This window comes from Polypterus senegalus, chromosome 6 (assembly GCF_016835505.1).
Source record: "Polypterus senegalus isolate Bchr_013 chromosome 6, ASM1683550v1, whole genome shotgun sequence".
In the NCBI taxonomy this organism is placed as follows: Eukaryota; Metazoa; Chordata; class Cladistia; order Polypteriformes; family Polypteridae; genus Polypterus; species Polypterus senegalus.
The window spans coordinates 161,886,416-161,903,193 of NC_053159.1; the positions used below are offsets into that span (position 1 = coordinate 161,886,416).

General features: G+C 34.2%; 1 protein-coding gene across 3 annotated transcripts in view; it reads right to left on the reverse strand.

The window, feature by feature from the left end:
* Positions 1–4,437: 4,437 nt before the first annotated feature.
* The window catches only part of LOC120531753 (activin receptor type-1), a 119,851-nt gene continuing 107,510 nt past the window's right edge, over positions 4,438–16,778 (reverse strand). For all 3 annotated transcript variants that reach the window (XM_039757445.1, XM_039757446.1, XM_039757444.1), the window contains exons 8-10: positions 12,534–12,731; positions 11,203–11,333; positions 4,438–5,685 (exon numbers count right to left, since the gene is read on the reverse strand). In XM_039757445.1, coding sequence (XP_039613379.1) covers positions 5,551–5,685; positions 11,203–11,333; positions 12,534–12,731 — 464 coding nt within the window. In that variant the 3' untranslated portion in view covers positions 4,438–5,550. The remainder of the gene's footprint in view (positions 5,686–11,202; positions 11,334–12,533; positions 12,732–16,778) is intronic.

Below are 16,778 nucleotides of genomic sequence, written 5' to 3' on the forward strand. Positions count from 1 at the left end.
CACGGTAAACTCGTTAAACGCACAGTCACTTTAGTTGCCCATGCCCTGCGCCCTCTTTCAGCCCTCCGCTACACTGTGTGCCTTTCTGCTGGCGTAAAAGATGTAAAGTCAGCACCCAACTATAGTTTATACAAGCTGTGGTGTGGTCAGTCTATTCACATTTCACAAAAAGACTTACTGAATGTACTAAATGTGGCATTGTAATGATCTTCAAATATTCCTTTCTCAACTTAGAAATCCTGCTACTAAGTAAAAAAAATAATAATAATAAACAACAACATTTTAAAACAAATCACAAGAAAAACAAAACAGCTTGTGAAAGGTGTGTGCAAAACAAGCCAATCTGATAAATCTGCAGAATTAAACTACACAGCACCCCCCCGCCGCCACCCTTACACACAAAGCAAAACATAACACATGAAACATTTTTACTTTCGTCTTTGTTTTAGGAATTGTGTGTCAAGCCGGCAGCCTCTACAAATCGCATGCTGGTTGAGGTGAGCTAAGCATCCTTCACTGAAATTGAAAATGCTGTTTAAAATGGTGATTTTAAACCCATTATAATAACAAAAGGAAAATCTGAAATATGGCAGTTACTTCCCATTATGTTTAATGAGAAAGGAAAGCTGCTTTTGTTTACTATGAACGAATGCTTTACCACAAAAAAAATCATGAGTTTAATTTTTAAGAGTGAAATGGAATAGCATCAGGAGCAAAATGATACTTTTAAGGCACTGGAGGCTTTTGAATGTGTTTTGTTAATACACCCATTAGCTAAAATGCAGGGTTATGCAGCAGAGACGCTAACAATTAAAAAACAAGACTCATGGACAGAGGTGGGTAGAGTAGCGTTACTTCAAAATAATATTACTCAAGTAGAAGTAAAACGTTGTCATCCAAAAAATTACTCAAGTAAAAAAGTATTTGGTGAAAAGACTACTCAAGTACAGTACTGAGTAACTGTTTTATCGTAATAAATTATTTATTTTTTAGGAATGTTGTAATAACACAGGCAAAAATATAAAATAATGTGCAAATTCTGCTATTTCCAAATTATAAAATAAAAAAATGAGTAAAAATAAATAACATATTTACAAAAGATAAAGATGCACAAATAACACAAAGTTCCAAATCTCAGTTTTTCACAACAAAGCTTTTGAGGTCAGTACCTACAGTAGGTAACATGTACTGTATGTCTGAACAGTGCAAACTACTTAGAGTGACGAGATGTACTGTACACTGACAGTATAATACTGCGTATTCACTCGCCCTCCAAATAGCACAGCTGATAGAAAATAACATTAGAACAAGGCAGCTTGTGCACGTCCAAGAAGTCTCACTTTACCTTGACTGTCTGTGTCTGTGCATGTTTGGTTAAAACGTGCTTGTTCTTCACTCAGTGAAGTGATGGTTAAGCTTCAGCAGGAGTTGGCTCTCATTTTTCATGTACAGTGGAACCTTGGATTGCGAGTAATTTTGTTTGCGAGTGTTTTGCAAGGCGAACTAAAATTTTTAATAAACTGACTTGATAAATGAGCGAAGTCTTGCAATACAAGTAGTCTGTATACGCTTTGTCTGCTGAGCATCATGTGATCACATCTGAGCTGATGGTTCTTCTCTCTCTCACTGCAGGATTGTGGGCAATCGTCAGTCGGCGTGCCTCACTCATACAGTCAACATCCGTACGAGCGTATACTGTTTACTACAGCAATGTGACCACGTGTGTGTGCTGTGACGTGCGAGTCCCCGTTTTGCACCTCAAAACACAAAGCTGAGTCTCAATACTTTAGCAACACCATCTTTATTCAGCTTGAAACAAAAAAATTTATTGCAGCAGGATCTGCCCCTCTCCTATACACAGACACAGCAGTCAGGTAGGGTCATGCCCAGGTTAGTGGCCAAGTAATACTGTGCCCTGCACATTTATAATTTTCTTTGTATCACCCATCAACGACAGGTGCTTATAGCATGACCGCGATCTTTTTGGATTTGCTTTTACGGCGAACTGCTACAGTGCCAGGTGCCTGTGGTTGCTTCGGGACGCTCTTCCAACCTGTTGTCCCGTTGGGTGGAATCCCAAAGAGTTTATAAACTCACTCACACCAGCTATTTTTTTTCAAAGGTAAAGAGCAGGTTAATTTGTTTTATGTATTTTTACTTTATATTTTGTATTAATCACTTTATATGAATAGTTTTGGGTTGTGGAACGAATCACCTGAGTTTCCATTATTTCTTATGGGGAAATACACCTTGGATTGCAGGCACATTTCCAGAACGAATTATGCTTGCAAACCGAGGTTCCACTTGTATTCTTTCTTTTCATGTCCGCAGTTTGTGTGTGGTCATGTGACTGCATGGGTACGTCTGATTGGTGAAACGGAGCCATGTGATTATTATTGCTACGTCGGATTTCTGAAACAGTCATGCAGTAGATCCACTGGCGGCTTCTCTCTGACAAAAATATAGCGTATCTAATGGAAAAAAAGTAACGATTCGAGTGTTGCCCAGTGTAGTGGAGCAAGAGTAGCGTTTCTTCGTAACAAATGTACTCAAGTAAAGGTAAACATTATGGTGCAGGAAAACTACTCTTTTTTTTTTTTTTTAAAGTTACTCAAGTAAATGTAACTTGTTACTACCTCTGCTCATGGAAGTGATACACCATTTTTGTCATCATTTCACTTTAAAATAAGTTTTTTATATAATAAAGTATTTTCAAGTACTGGTGATGTTCGTTCTAACAGTCCTACTCAGTGGTATTTAATAGTAACACGATAGTGCTTTGGGAGAACATATTTACTTTTCAAGCCCGTTAAAATGCTTCAGATTCAACAACTAACATGAGGACCATATTTTTTGACTTCTAAAACCACCAAAACAAATTTTTCATTATTTTTAGAAACCAAGGAGAAGTATAAAATAAACTTAAAATAAATTTCAGATGTTGACACTGACAACTGTACCTTTTCCTCAAAACTGAGCTGATTTATTCTGGGCATATTCCAGGTAATTGTTACTCTTTCTCCTTGTTTGGCTATTGACTTTGCCAGCCATCCTTTTCAAGACAGTGTTAGTACAGTTTGATTTTGCTTCTCTGTCTTCATTATTGTACTTTGTTCCAAGGGGAGACTTAACCACATTTTTATTGCTTGATCTGTGATTTCCTTTTAAATTCTTTGATCTTCATTTTCGTAACTTTTCTTCAGGTTTGCTGTGTGTGACCACTTATTCCTGTACACACTACAGTTCTTAAGTAATGTAAAAGTGGAAAACATCAAAGTTCCAGGACTGCAGCTGAGAAATCCCCACAAAAGAAAAAAATGCAACAATAGTTTCCAGCTGGGAAAAAATAAGATGTTCTGGCACCCTCTAGTGAAATAAGAAAAGAACTACAGGAGTGTCTGCACATCCCCAAGCTCTTCCGGTCAAACGTCACCCGACGTTAGGAGTTTGCATCCTTTTATTCTGGTTAGGCAGAAAAAGAATGGAGAGAAACTATGCAGATTTGAAAACAGAACTTCTGGAGCAAAGGGATCTGAATACCGAATACAAGAAGCTATCTCAGTTTTTCAGATTTAAGAATTTGTCTTTAAAGTTTTCACCATGCAAGACTGAAACAATATTTACAACTATTGATTTGTAATCCAGGATCCTCTGAAGGCCTTTTGCAGGTCTAGATATACTCTTTAATGTGCTATATCTAATGCCACTTTTACATATGCACATCACATCTCATTTCAGACCTCTTTACACCTTACTTAGACATTTAGCACAGCTTTAATGACTTTGGTCACTTGTACAGAACATGGGATGATACAGATCTGATATAAAGAGATTTCTAGTTACTTCTTTATTTGAGGAAGATCCCTGCACAACAAGGAAAACAAGTTTAAAATATAAACAGCCAAAAGATAAATCTTTATGCATAAATCTTTAAGTGATTTGCAAGTGTTTAACATCCTTTAAAAAAAAACACCAAACAGCCTGCCAACATCTAAGAAGTTCCAAGCCTCCACTTCAAGGGGAGAAAAGGGCCGGAAGAAACACCAAAGGATTGCCCATAAGATCACTTTGAGTGAGCTTATGAAAGTCGTTAACTATTAGGCTTATTATAAATAATAAAATGAAATAAAATAAAAAAAATTGAGAACAGAAGTCCATCCAACAATTCTCTGATAACACTGTGAGTTAAATGCACAGACACAAAGCATTTCAAGACAGTGATGTTTGAAATTACTATGTCATAATGCACTTCTCTCGTATAACTATGAAACTGAGATCTGTTAACTGAGAAATAAAATCCAGGCCCATCTGAATTTGTCTATAGATATTGAATGGATAATTAAAAACATATAATAAAATAACCATTAGGCAGAAATTATTTTGAGGCACATTTATGTATTATTATGTACACAGTATAAACTACAAAGACACAATATATATTCTTGGTTGCAAACATTCTATTTAATTTTTACAAATCACTACTAAATATAAAAATGTTGATTAAAACAAAATAGTTCCATTTCAGTTTGAGTTTACAATGCACATTTTTCCTAGAATATACAATGCACCCCTGTAAGTTTTCCAGCCTTGAAATCTGTTAGAAACATCCCTTTGCAGATTCCTGTATAAATTAAAAACTGAGTTTTTGTTTTTTTAGTTAAATGTGTTTTATTGTAAGCATTTAACCCAACAGTTTATAAAAAAAAAAAATGATAAAACATTAGATTACAATATGCATATGAACTGTGACATGAATACAAAATTTTTGCAAAGAATAACATTAAGGCTGCTAAAATCATTTATAGTTTACAAAGCAAGGGGACAGGCACAAAAAAAATGGCGGAACAATTCAGAAACTACTCAGTGCATTAGCAACAAATAAGTTACAAGTTCATACAGAACACAAAGAAATCCTATTTTCTGACAATGTAAACAACAGTGCAAGAGATGCTGCTAAAAATGAAAAGTGTGTGTGTGTTTGTGCGTGTGTAAACACGCACACATAAATCAGTTGCTCAGTGTGACAAATCTAAGTTAAAGTGTTAGTGGCAAAGAAAACCTATCTATTTTTGGCAAGTTGGTTTCTGTTTAAAATGCGTCAGTAACAGTGCAAGTTAGGAATGCGAAAGGCTGCTAGTGCAATAAAAGACAGAAGCGTAGACAATATTGCTGATTGAAATATGGGCTTAGTTTGTATCAGTTTCATTCAGGCAGTGTCTAAAAAGAACTGCTGCTCTAAAGCAATCATTAATGCCCAGATGACAGTTTCTTCTTTGAAGAATGAAAATAGGCAAGATCCTATGTGGTTTTCCAGATGGACAGCAGAGCGCACCGCCTTATCAGTCTTTTGGAGATCCACTAAGCCATCTTTGGATGCATAATTTTTCTGCCCATCAGGTGGTTATAAAATAAATAATCCATGCCTCTATAAGAGCAAGGTGTTGGGACGGATCCAACTGATTGTTTCCAAGGAAAACAACTCTAAGGTCCTATTGTTCCTTTTTTATCCCCCCATAAAAGTTTTTCAGTTGCTTTTGGACCTACAGAGTTTCAGCACTCAGCTTTGACTTTTGCCAAAGAATTATCAATTTTTGTCAAAGTCTTTTTGATGCGTAAAGCTGTTAGCCTTGCAGATGGATTCTGGTACCAGCATTCTTTCATGAGCTTGGCAATCGATGTTAATGTCTGAAAAACATACACAAAAACAAAATGAGAACGTTATTAAGAACAGTAAGTAATGCACCAGAATAGAATATTAATTTGGAAATTGATGTCTTCCTATTAACATATTTTTACTGCTAAAATTCTGCCCTTAATTTTGAATGACTACATTGCAGTTTTATCACTGTACCCTGTAGACATGACTTACATGAAGTACTTAACAGCTTCATTGCAGCAGTTCTCAACCTTGTTCACAGCACAACCTTCCAATTTACCACAAGAACATACAAGCTCCACCTCCACAGGTCATGCCATTTATCCTCTTGTATTTCTGCTGCAGTCTTAAAAAAATTGCTGGTTTTGAACTAACACTTATTAACAAAATTATACTTGCTGCTACAGCTGTTAGACTGCCTGTGTTTTTAAGCATTCTAAAAAAATTAATAGGTCATTTCAAAAACAGCTTGCATGTTTCACTAAATATTTTTTTTAACTAGTGCTTGAATTTCTGAATCTTTGTAAATAAATAGAATCACAAGCTAGTTGTCTCTTTCTTTGTGTCCCAATCACACAAAAATGGCCAAACAGATTTACACAAAACTTTACATGTGTGATCCCATTGGTCCAACTGAAAATATAGGCCAGATGGCCTATTGCCAAGAGGGGGCAACACAAAAACCAGCACAGGAATGGAGGCTACAATTCCCATTAGGAAGATGCTGTACACCTTCAGCCTGCATAGTTTTGTACTGGCCAAAGAGAGATCTCATGTAAGACCCCAGGAAGTGTTTTCTACTCAACTAATTTGGGTGAATATGTCATTGTCTTGCTAAGGTGCAGCTTTTCTCTAAGAGTATGTCTTCTTGTCTCACTATTGCCAACATACAGGCCTTCCCTGCTTATTTATACCCAGGCAACAGCAGATGCTTCGATTAGTCATAACATAAAGCAAATAAGCAGTTTTTAGGACTAAGGATGTCAGAAGAACTGATGCTTTTGGTACAAGTCGATACTAATGTTCCAAAGATATAACAGTTCTATTTTTTTTCAGTATTGCTAATATCGAAGGACAGTTGGTACTGGACTCATGCGTGACTGAAGTTAACAAATTACTAGAGAAGGCAAAGTAGTTTTTGAGATAAACGCGAATACAAACTATAAAAATGGCTCATGTGCATCTCCACATGTTGAAAAGAAAAACAGAAATCATGTCTACAAATAGTTTGTCTCCAAGACAGGAGAATTTCACTATGTAACAGCGGGAATTGTTCTCATTATTATTTTAAAAAAAGCAAAAAAAAAAAACAAACACAGGCTTTCTTTATTACCACTTTTATCCATTTAATGAGTTAGTTAATATATACAGTAGCTTCACGCATGCTTTAAGAGCACAATGATGTGACTGACCAGAAGTGATTTATAATCGTTCAACTTGACATGGTGAAATGCTTTTTAATACCGTGCCTTACACAAACCCTTAGAAAGGAGTGGAGATTTCACATTCATTTATTGATTACATGGAACATATCCTCAAGTGTACTTTTAAGCTTCCATCCATTTTCAATCTGGTTTTGTACAGTTGCAAGGAAAATGCCTCACACACCATATAGTGTGCATATAGGAGTCTGGGTGAAATATAAATGTTACAGTAGCAAATGAAAAAAACCTAACAGAGGAATTCTCTGACAAACCAGATTTTAAAAGCATTTTCTTACAAAAACTGATGTAAAGACTTTATTATATTAAAATATAGGAAGGCATAGTGGTTAAGGATTTGAACTTGAAACCCTGAGGTTGTGGGTTCAAATCTCATTACTGACACTCTGTGACCCTGAGCAAGTCACTTCACTCACCTGTGCTTCAAATGGAAAATAAAAAAGAAATGTATCTCAAATGTTGTAAGTCACTTTGTATAAAAGCATCAGCCAAATAAATAAATGTAAATATCCTGAATTCACTAATTAGTCAGTAAAGATATAATAATGTCTGAATTTGCATGTAAGCACTTTCAGTTACTGAGAGAATTTGTCAAAATAAATTTGTAATATGTACATGGTAAAATAAATTAGGAAGTCAATTTTGATATCATCCTTTATAGACTCGAAATCCAATCAAGATTACAAAATTTCCTCAATTATTGTTACACTGATGGGAACCCCGAACCATCTGACATAAAAATTCAAGCCATGCATTGTATTTTGAAATTTATAAAATGTCAAAACTAGTTTACTTTAATGATAGTTGGGTAAGTTCTTGATACCAGCATTTGAAAGCTGATGTTACTACTGGGGCAGTATGGCATAGTTTTTGGCAGGCAATGTGATGCTGTGGTTAAGGCTTCCAACTGTAAACCCTGAGGATGTGGGGTTCAAATTCCGCTACTAACACTGTGACCACAAGCAAGCCACTTCAACTGTCTATTCTCCAACTAGAAAAACAAAAGAAATGGAACCAGTTGTATCTCAAATGTTGTAAGTCACCTTGGATAAAGGGATCATACGAATAATAAATGTGTTACTATTTATAAATTTTATATTCTATTACAGAAAAAGTCACAATATTGTTCATTTTAGAGGTACTGTACTTGGCTGAATAGAATTTCTCTTTTGTCATGGTATGGAAAGTTAGAGTACTGCAAAATTTCACTGTTATTGGTACCAAATACTAAAATACTGCTATCATGGCTTCCCTACTGTAGACATTTTTTCATTGGAGTGTCTCCATGGTTTTTGTCTCCACATCCAACAATCAAGTTAGCAGAAAAGACAAAAGAATTGTGTAGGGTGATGGCAGCAGGCAGGTAATAAGCAGAAGCGTGGCCAGACCTCACACTGTGCAGCATTAAAAGGTAAGCGAAGCATGAGTGAAGTCAACCTACCCTCTCCATCATATTTCTGGTATCAAGCTACAACACAAAAATTCTTCATGGCAGTGTGACTTGCCACCTTCTTTTTACTTTTTCTTGTTTGATTATTATGAGCTGCCCGTTCCCATAATAACTACAGGTTAGTAGATGCAGTGTGCTGTGCAGATAAACGAGAGCAACACCAAAACCCAAATTGACACCAATCCAATTTCTATCAGACATGATTTAGACACTGGAGACCTATTTTCAAGTCAAGTGTAACTGTAATCCAGATAAACCATATACAGCTTCAAGCTAGGGCCAGATTCAGTCCACGGGCCATAAGTTTGACACCCCTGCTGAAGCTTGAGTTTAAGCAATTTAAAGAAATACTCCACCCAAAAATTGTTTTTTTTATATGCTACTTACCCCACATACTTTGTAGTAGTGGCTGAGAAAACATATTAATCTCATGCTTTCATGCAGAATGGAGAGAAAAAATAAGTATATGATGCAACAGAAGCCAATAGTGACCAATGCTTTAAAATGAAAAACAATGTGCAAAAAATACAAGTTAAGAAAAACGAATTCGCATTACTTGTGCTACATAATCTACATGCGAGTTATCCTGACTTTGTGAAATAAAGACCCGCCTCTCCCCTTCATTTGTCGGTCAAGAGTCATGTCTTCAATTCAAAAAGTGACTCTCATAAGGTTAAGTTAATATATAGAAAGTGCACAGAGTATTCCGGAAGAAATTACTTAGTAATATTTTAGAAAAAAAAATATGTGTTTTGCATGGGCTGAGCATACAACAAGAAAGATTTTTCTGTTACTTTTTTCCATGTTTTCACACCATTGGCCATTGGGTAGCATTGGTCACCTTTGGGATCTATTAAATCTTAAACATTCTCTCCATTCTGTATGAAAACACAATATTAAAAATTTTCTCACCACCACTACAACGTACATGAGGAAAGTAGCATATAAAAAATAATCTGGGCTGGAGTATTCTTTTAAATGTCCTTTTTAAATATTTTATAACTATTTTTAGTCAACTTGTGGCTCCCCTAAAAGTTTACTTAGCCTCCAAGTGGACTGTGGCCCCTCAGTTGAGAAACACTTTTTTAGTGACATATTACGCAGCTCTGAGTCTGAAGAACTAAAAACGCTTTTTAAATTGTGTCCGAATGCAGTATTAGTTAAATAGACTACATATATAATTTATTAACAGATTAAAGAGATTACTGCAGCATTTCTTCAGTGACTCAAGCTTAAAACACATACTCAAGGCATATTAGGCTTTCCTAGTTTAAGTCTATAAATGTATTGCTTAAAAATATTTTTCCATTTGATAAAAGAAAACATCTTGTATTATTATTAGTTTATAAAGGTAACCCTAGTAACATTGACAATGCAAAACTACCACAAACAAACTGTGCTCAATGAGTTGCTTAATGGACACTGCATTACATCTCAAGGTTACTTTATTGATAAATGTATTCCGAAAGCATTGAGAAGTATGTGCTAATATTAGTGTGTTGCTAAAACAAGTAAAAATAAAAAATGTAGAAAAAAATGTTAACTTTTACGAAGACTGCAAGACAATCTATTAACTCAAGGTCAGTCTGATGTCTTATACAGCTAATCAGCACCATAGCATGTTCTGCCAGAAATCTCCTTACAGGGATGCCAGCTACTAATTTGAATTTATACTATAATCAATTTTTAAAATGTAAAAAGCAGGAAAAAAGGGGCATATGGTTGTTCTTTTTTGCATGTTACCTATAAAATATTCATGCACACAATATAGATCATAAAATATATTTTAACCAATAAATAGCTATATTTGACAATAATTTTCAGATATGTGTTAGTGTTCCTGGCTATTCACAGAACAGTTTAAATTCAAACTGGCTTCTAATGTTTTCATCTTATAAAAGAAAGTATCCATTTGAATAGGTTATTAAAAAGTAATGTAAACCAGTGAAGATAACTAGGAAGAGGAATATTTCTGAAATTATCATCATCAGCTTATAGAATGCACACTTCTTTTATTCACAATCCAATCACTTTAAAATGTTTTAATAACATTACTGTTTTCTTTATAATAAAATGTAATAAATGGATCATTCTACATAAAAATGTTACTCCATATGTACTGCAGTAATATAAAAAAAAGTTTAATCTTACATTTTCATGCGGATATAACAAAGTTTTAAATATAATAAGAGTCTATAGTGACTAATGCTGGATAACAGCAAACAATATCAAAAAATCATTGGGAAGGAAAAAAACAAAAAAACAAACATGTTAGCTTGTGTTGTACAATCCACATATCAAGTCACCCAGCTGTACACTCATAATGTTCCAAAAACAAATATATTTTTAATAAAATATTACTAAATAAACCACTTCTGGAAAATTATCTTGTAAATAAAAATGAGATGTGCTCACAATCAAACAACATTTTGAATTGTAGCTTGGAAAATATGAGATTAAGTGTTTTCCCCAACCAATGCTACAAACTGCATGGGGTAAGTAACATAAAAAGAAATGTCATTTTTATGTGGAGTATTCCTTTATTAAAAATTGCAATCTAATTTTTAGTAAATCAACCCTAAATGCATCTTCAGTGATTCTTCAGAAACTACACTGACCAAAGTAGCTAAAGTAAATTCCATCAGGTAACTCACAGGATCTGAAAACCATCTGTTAGGAATGTTTGGCCTCTGTTGGTCAATACAAACAACCTTTTTCATGTCTTCAAAACTTGGATCATTAGGAACTACATCATGAAATGGTGGTTTGTAGTCTTCCACAATTCCTATGAAGAAAAAAAAAATGTAATGTTGTACAGAAAAAAGCAATAATAATAAATAACAAGTTTAGAACATTACAAACGGAAAACTGACAGAATGAAACAAGGTGTTTTTATGTATCTATGTATATATTCATTGAAAAAAATTTAAATTAATTTGACAAATGTATATGCTACCATATTTTCATCTGACCCAGAATTTGGATTTGGTGGGTCAGGGCAGCCTGCATTTTTTTGCTGTTGTTTTTTACCACTGGTAAAAAACATGGAGAAAAAAAAGATAAGTATAATCTGGTTTTTTTTGGGTTAGTAGACTAAAGCATATAATAAAAATGAAGACCTCCGTATTTTTAAAATCTTATAATATTATTTGTAAGTATTTATTGTATACATAATATATTATAAAGACAATAAATTAAAATATTAGTGTAGATTAGTGCAAAGAGAAATTATCAACGGTTGTCCTCTATTTTTTACTTTAAGTAGCAATTTTTTTTTAAATTTTCATTTAAAATGCTATCAAAATGCTTACAATATTGTAACTTCTAGACAACTACAACAACAAGGCAAATGCTAGTATCTGAGAGAGACTCAAACAGAGTGTGATATATTTTCCAAGTATTAAAAGTGAAACGTATTGTTTAATGTTAACTATAAATAAATTTAAATTACTTGTATGTTTAAGAACTAGTGATTAAAGTATCATTATTTAAATATTATGCTGAAATTAGTCAGTATTTCTAAAGAGAAGATTTAAGAAGACAGTCATTTAAAATCTGAGCACGCTTGATGGCTCCAACAAGCTGTCCTCCATTTTGTAGACAGGAAATCCAAAATGCTTTTTATGTCATACAGAAGCGGTTCCATAAAAAATATTGTTAACATTTATTTTTTCCTTAACTCCTTCTTAAAATGCACTTGTTCAGGTATCTGCATTATTATACTCCTCTATGCCTGAGTATTTGGTGATCTCAGTCCATCCAAGATGGCAAACACAAATGCAAACATGCTCTGACATTTTTATATTATACAGAAATACAACCATTTTTTGTGTCATATTGTTATGATTATTCTCACATTTCCAAACATGCATTTCCAGACATGCAGTGGTGTAAAACTAATTCTTTTTTACCTTATCTTTAGAAAGAATTTTTTTTTTTATTAGTCTGAACAGATTATACAGGAACAGAATAAAACCGAGCTTACCATTGCTAACAGTCCTTCTGGCAATTTCCCACAGGACAAGCCCAAAAGCCCAGATATCAACCCTTTTGTAAGACTCAAAGCAGTCAACCTGAATAGTTTCATCAAGAACCTCAGGTGCCATGTAGCGCTTGGTCCCTACTTTAGGGTTGTTCCCAACATCTAGCTGATTGGTATCTTGAAAATGCATCACGGCCAAACCTGGAATACACAAATAAACAAACTGTAAGACTGCATGTTCATCAGGATGATCCTGTTGAATTTAAGCATTCTTACACACACATACAAACACACTCACACAGTCAAAAGTTTTAGAACACCTCAGTTTTCTCCATTTTTCTTCACATTTTATCAGTTGAAATGTAATGAATGACCTAAAATGGTGAAAAGGTAAGGAGTAAACAGCCAGAGGTTTAAACTTAAAAGTTTAGGTTAGCAAAACCTGAAAAAAAAGAAATTTCATAATATTGTGGAAGAGAGGTGAAGAAGAAGCAGGGTGGAGAAATGTCAGAAGTGATTTATGATAGATGGGTGTCAGCAAGAGTGAAAGGGAAGGTCTACAAGACGGTAGTGAGACAAGCTATGTTACATTGGTTGGAGACTGTGGCACTGACCAAAAAACAGGAGACAGGGCTGGAGATGGCAGAGTTAAAGATGTTAAGATTTGCATTTGGGTGTGACCAGGATGGAAAGAATAAGAAATGAGTACATTAGAGGGTCAGCTCAGGTTGAATGGTTTGGAGACAAAGTCAGAGAGGCGAGATTGCATTGGTTTAGACGTGCAGAGGAGAGATACTGGATATATTGGGGAAAAGATGCTAAGAAGGAGTTGCCAGGTAAGAGGAAAAGAGGAGGGTATATGGAGAAGTAGAAAGGTATGCAGGTGGTGGATGTAACACAGCAAGATGCAACGAACAGGAGAATATGGAAAAAGATGACCCCTAACGGAAGCAGCCAGAAGAAGCAGAAGGAGGTTATCTGGAGCTGTACACTCAAAGGACAGAATGAATTACAGCATGGATTATTAAGATTGATGGCAGATTCAGGAAATTAGGCAGATTTATCTTAACAAAGTTCCTGACTTGTAAATAAAAATTAGTGAGTTAATAGAATTCCAAAATTTGAATAAAACGGATGAAAAGTCTCAAGCACCCAGTCAACATAAATATCCTTGAAGTTTAAGGTACCTAATGACTTTCATAAAGTAAATAATGAATAATTAAGGAAGGACAGGAGTACACATTTATCCTGTAATTGAGCAGCAGATAACAGAATCTCTGCCATAAAATATTTCCTACATTGGTCCCATAATCTGAGTGAGTGAAGCAGAATCTGATTACTACTACTGTAAATGGAAAATAGCCATCGATGAGCAGAGCACATAGTAAGGCATATACGGAGGAATCTGAACAACTCTGACTTTTTTTCTGTTTTTTCCACCAGAACAAACCAAGCATGTGCATTTTCAGTACATTTTACTTCTTTCTGTTATCACAAATTTCAAACATGCACAGCTCTGAAAGTTAAGGAATTTCATGCCAACTTTTGCCCTTGATCTTTGCAGTATCATACTTTTCAAATGTGACCTTTTTGCCTTTTATAAAAGCAAGCTTAATTCTTAACATTTTTTTTCCAGGAAACTTAATTCTATTGTAAGCTCTGAAAAAGAAATGAGTTTTGGAAAAATAAATTTTTTAACAATATTAAATCTGCCTGTTAGCAAGAGCTGAAGAGCTGACCATCCACTGCCATCTCTTTAGTGTTTTCCATCAAGCAGCAAAAATCAAGATTAAAAACATGTTGAAGTAACTCCTAAATACTTGAACTGTTCTGAGAAAGTCAGCAGAAATTCTATAACATACTATGGAGAGCTGATGTGTTAAGCATAAAACGCAGAATAATTCATCCAGACAGTAAGGTACATTCCACAAACATTTTATAGATTCCATTCTGTTCCTAAACTGCAGGCACAAGTAATACTTATATCAAAGGCAAAATTTTGTCTGTCGCTCACAATCCATTTTTTTCTCCAGGGTATGCTACCAGTGATGCCTACTGGCCAACAGAAACAGACACTAACTCAGTCAACTAAAGTCAAACATGAAGCCAAAACAGCTTCTCTGTATTCTACACAAATGCACTAAACACAAGTCCTACTTGAGGCATTCCTTTTCTTTCTTGCTTGTACAAATATGTTATAAAAGACACTCTACCACATTTACTGTACTTTTTGAGAAAAAACAATTGCACACATATTAGTAGTCTCTCCAATTAATAATTAAAGATACAAAGCTAATGTAGTCAATCCCAAATAACCACCAACTTCATCTCTTAAACACAGTGTAAAGTAAAATAATACTGCAGCCAAATGTATACTGACATTTTTAACCAATTTTGTTTTTTCCAAAAGTGCTTAATTTCAAAACCATTCGTAGAATGAGTTTAACTGTATTTTACATTTATTCTTCACTTGTGTTTTCAAGCACAACTGCAAAGGAAAAATAAAAAATTAAATGTTAAAATGGGCTTTAATGAATTCGACCAAGTTTGGTGGAAAAGAAGGCAACCACTATACACACCCATCCTACCCTCTGGTGGACAAATAAAATACTACACACCAATAGCAGAAAAGCTTTGTGCTGTACTGTTTTATCAACAAAATGTAAATGTAATCTCATGTTAAAAATTTACTTAAGATTAAATATCTTAAAATTTCACAACACACTTTGGAATAAAAGCTTGCAAAACATCAAGAATATTTTCACACAATGCACTGCAATAACTAAAATGAAATTAAGCTATTATTTCCAGTGCAGCAATAGCACCAAATTCGGTTTTCCTGAAAAAAAATATCAGAGCATGCAGTCATTAGAATTATTTGATTACACATGTCAACATACTATGCATAAACCATACTGATGGTATGTGTTAAATTTAACACAGTATCTAGTAAAATTCATTAACTCTTGAACATGGTGACTTAAAGCATAGAGTTGTTACAAATTGTCCTATAATATTTACTTTCATGCTCTACATTATACTGTAGTGTGGTTGAGTAGGTGTTTCATTCCTAAACTACATACATATTAAGCAGTTATTTTAAAATGACATAGCTCAGAGAAACAGTTCTTCGAAACTTAAGGAATACAGTATAAATGGTTGGGTTCAGCTTTTCTTATTGGTTCCTTTTGCTGGGTATGCTGAGTAGTGCACCTAAAAGCTGAAAATCAAAAATAGGCATCAAATATTTTTAAACAAAGCATGGTATAAAGCAATAGAAGGGCCAAGATAATAAGGGGTGCGGAAAAAAATCAGAGGGGTAAATTTGCAGCTAATGCCTAGTGGATGTGAATTATCCACATGCTCTGAGCCTTACTCATTGATGAGTTCTTTACAAAAGTATTAAAAAGTAGGAAATAGTACTACTATAATACTATTTAACTCAGGCTCTACCTAAGTGAATGAGCAATACATAGTCTAATCAGAGAGTGTTACTTTAAAAGACATACAGACATTTATTACCAAGATGGGTTAATATGAGAGGGTAGCAACAAAAACAAAGACAAAACAAAATCCACCAATGCAGTATCATGAACGTATTTCCCATCTGTCTAGATTACTGCATATTTTTCAAAGTAAATGCTACAAGTTTGTAAACCAAAACTAACATTAAGACAATTCCATAAAATGATCATTAAACTAATGAAGAATGTTATGCAACATTCAATGGTCTATGAGCAAAATTCAGTTAAGCCACTTTCAGCAGCTTTAACTGAAAGCAGAGGATTCCTTCAGATATTCACTGAAAGAAAGAAAGAAAGACTGAGAATAATCAAGCCAGGTAATGAAAGTAGCTGCAAAAGTTATGCCCTTATATAAGTGAGGTCTACAGTCTATTATTTATAATTTTGGAAAATAAAAAAAAAAATCTGAATAGTCCATGCATGTTAAATGGAAAATGCACCAACAACATTTATTTATATAGCACATTTTCATACAAAAAGTATCTCAAAGTGCTTTACATAATGAATAGAAAAATAAAAAGACACAGTAAGAAAATTAAATAAGTCAACATTAATTAACATAGAATAAGAGTAAGGTCCAATGGCCAGGGTGGACAGAAAAAACAAAAAAAACAAACAAAAAAAAAAACTCCTGACAGCTGGAGAAAAAAAAAAAAAATCTGTAGGGATTCCAGACCATTAGACTGCCCAGTCCCCTCTCATTTCAAGAACACACTTTGCGAAA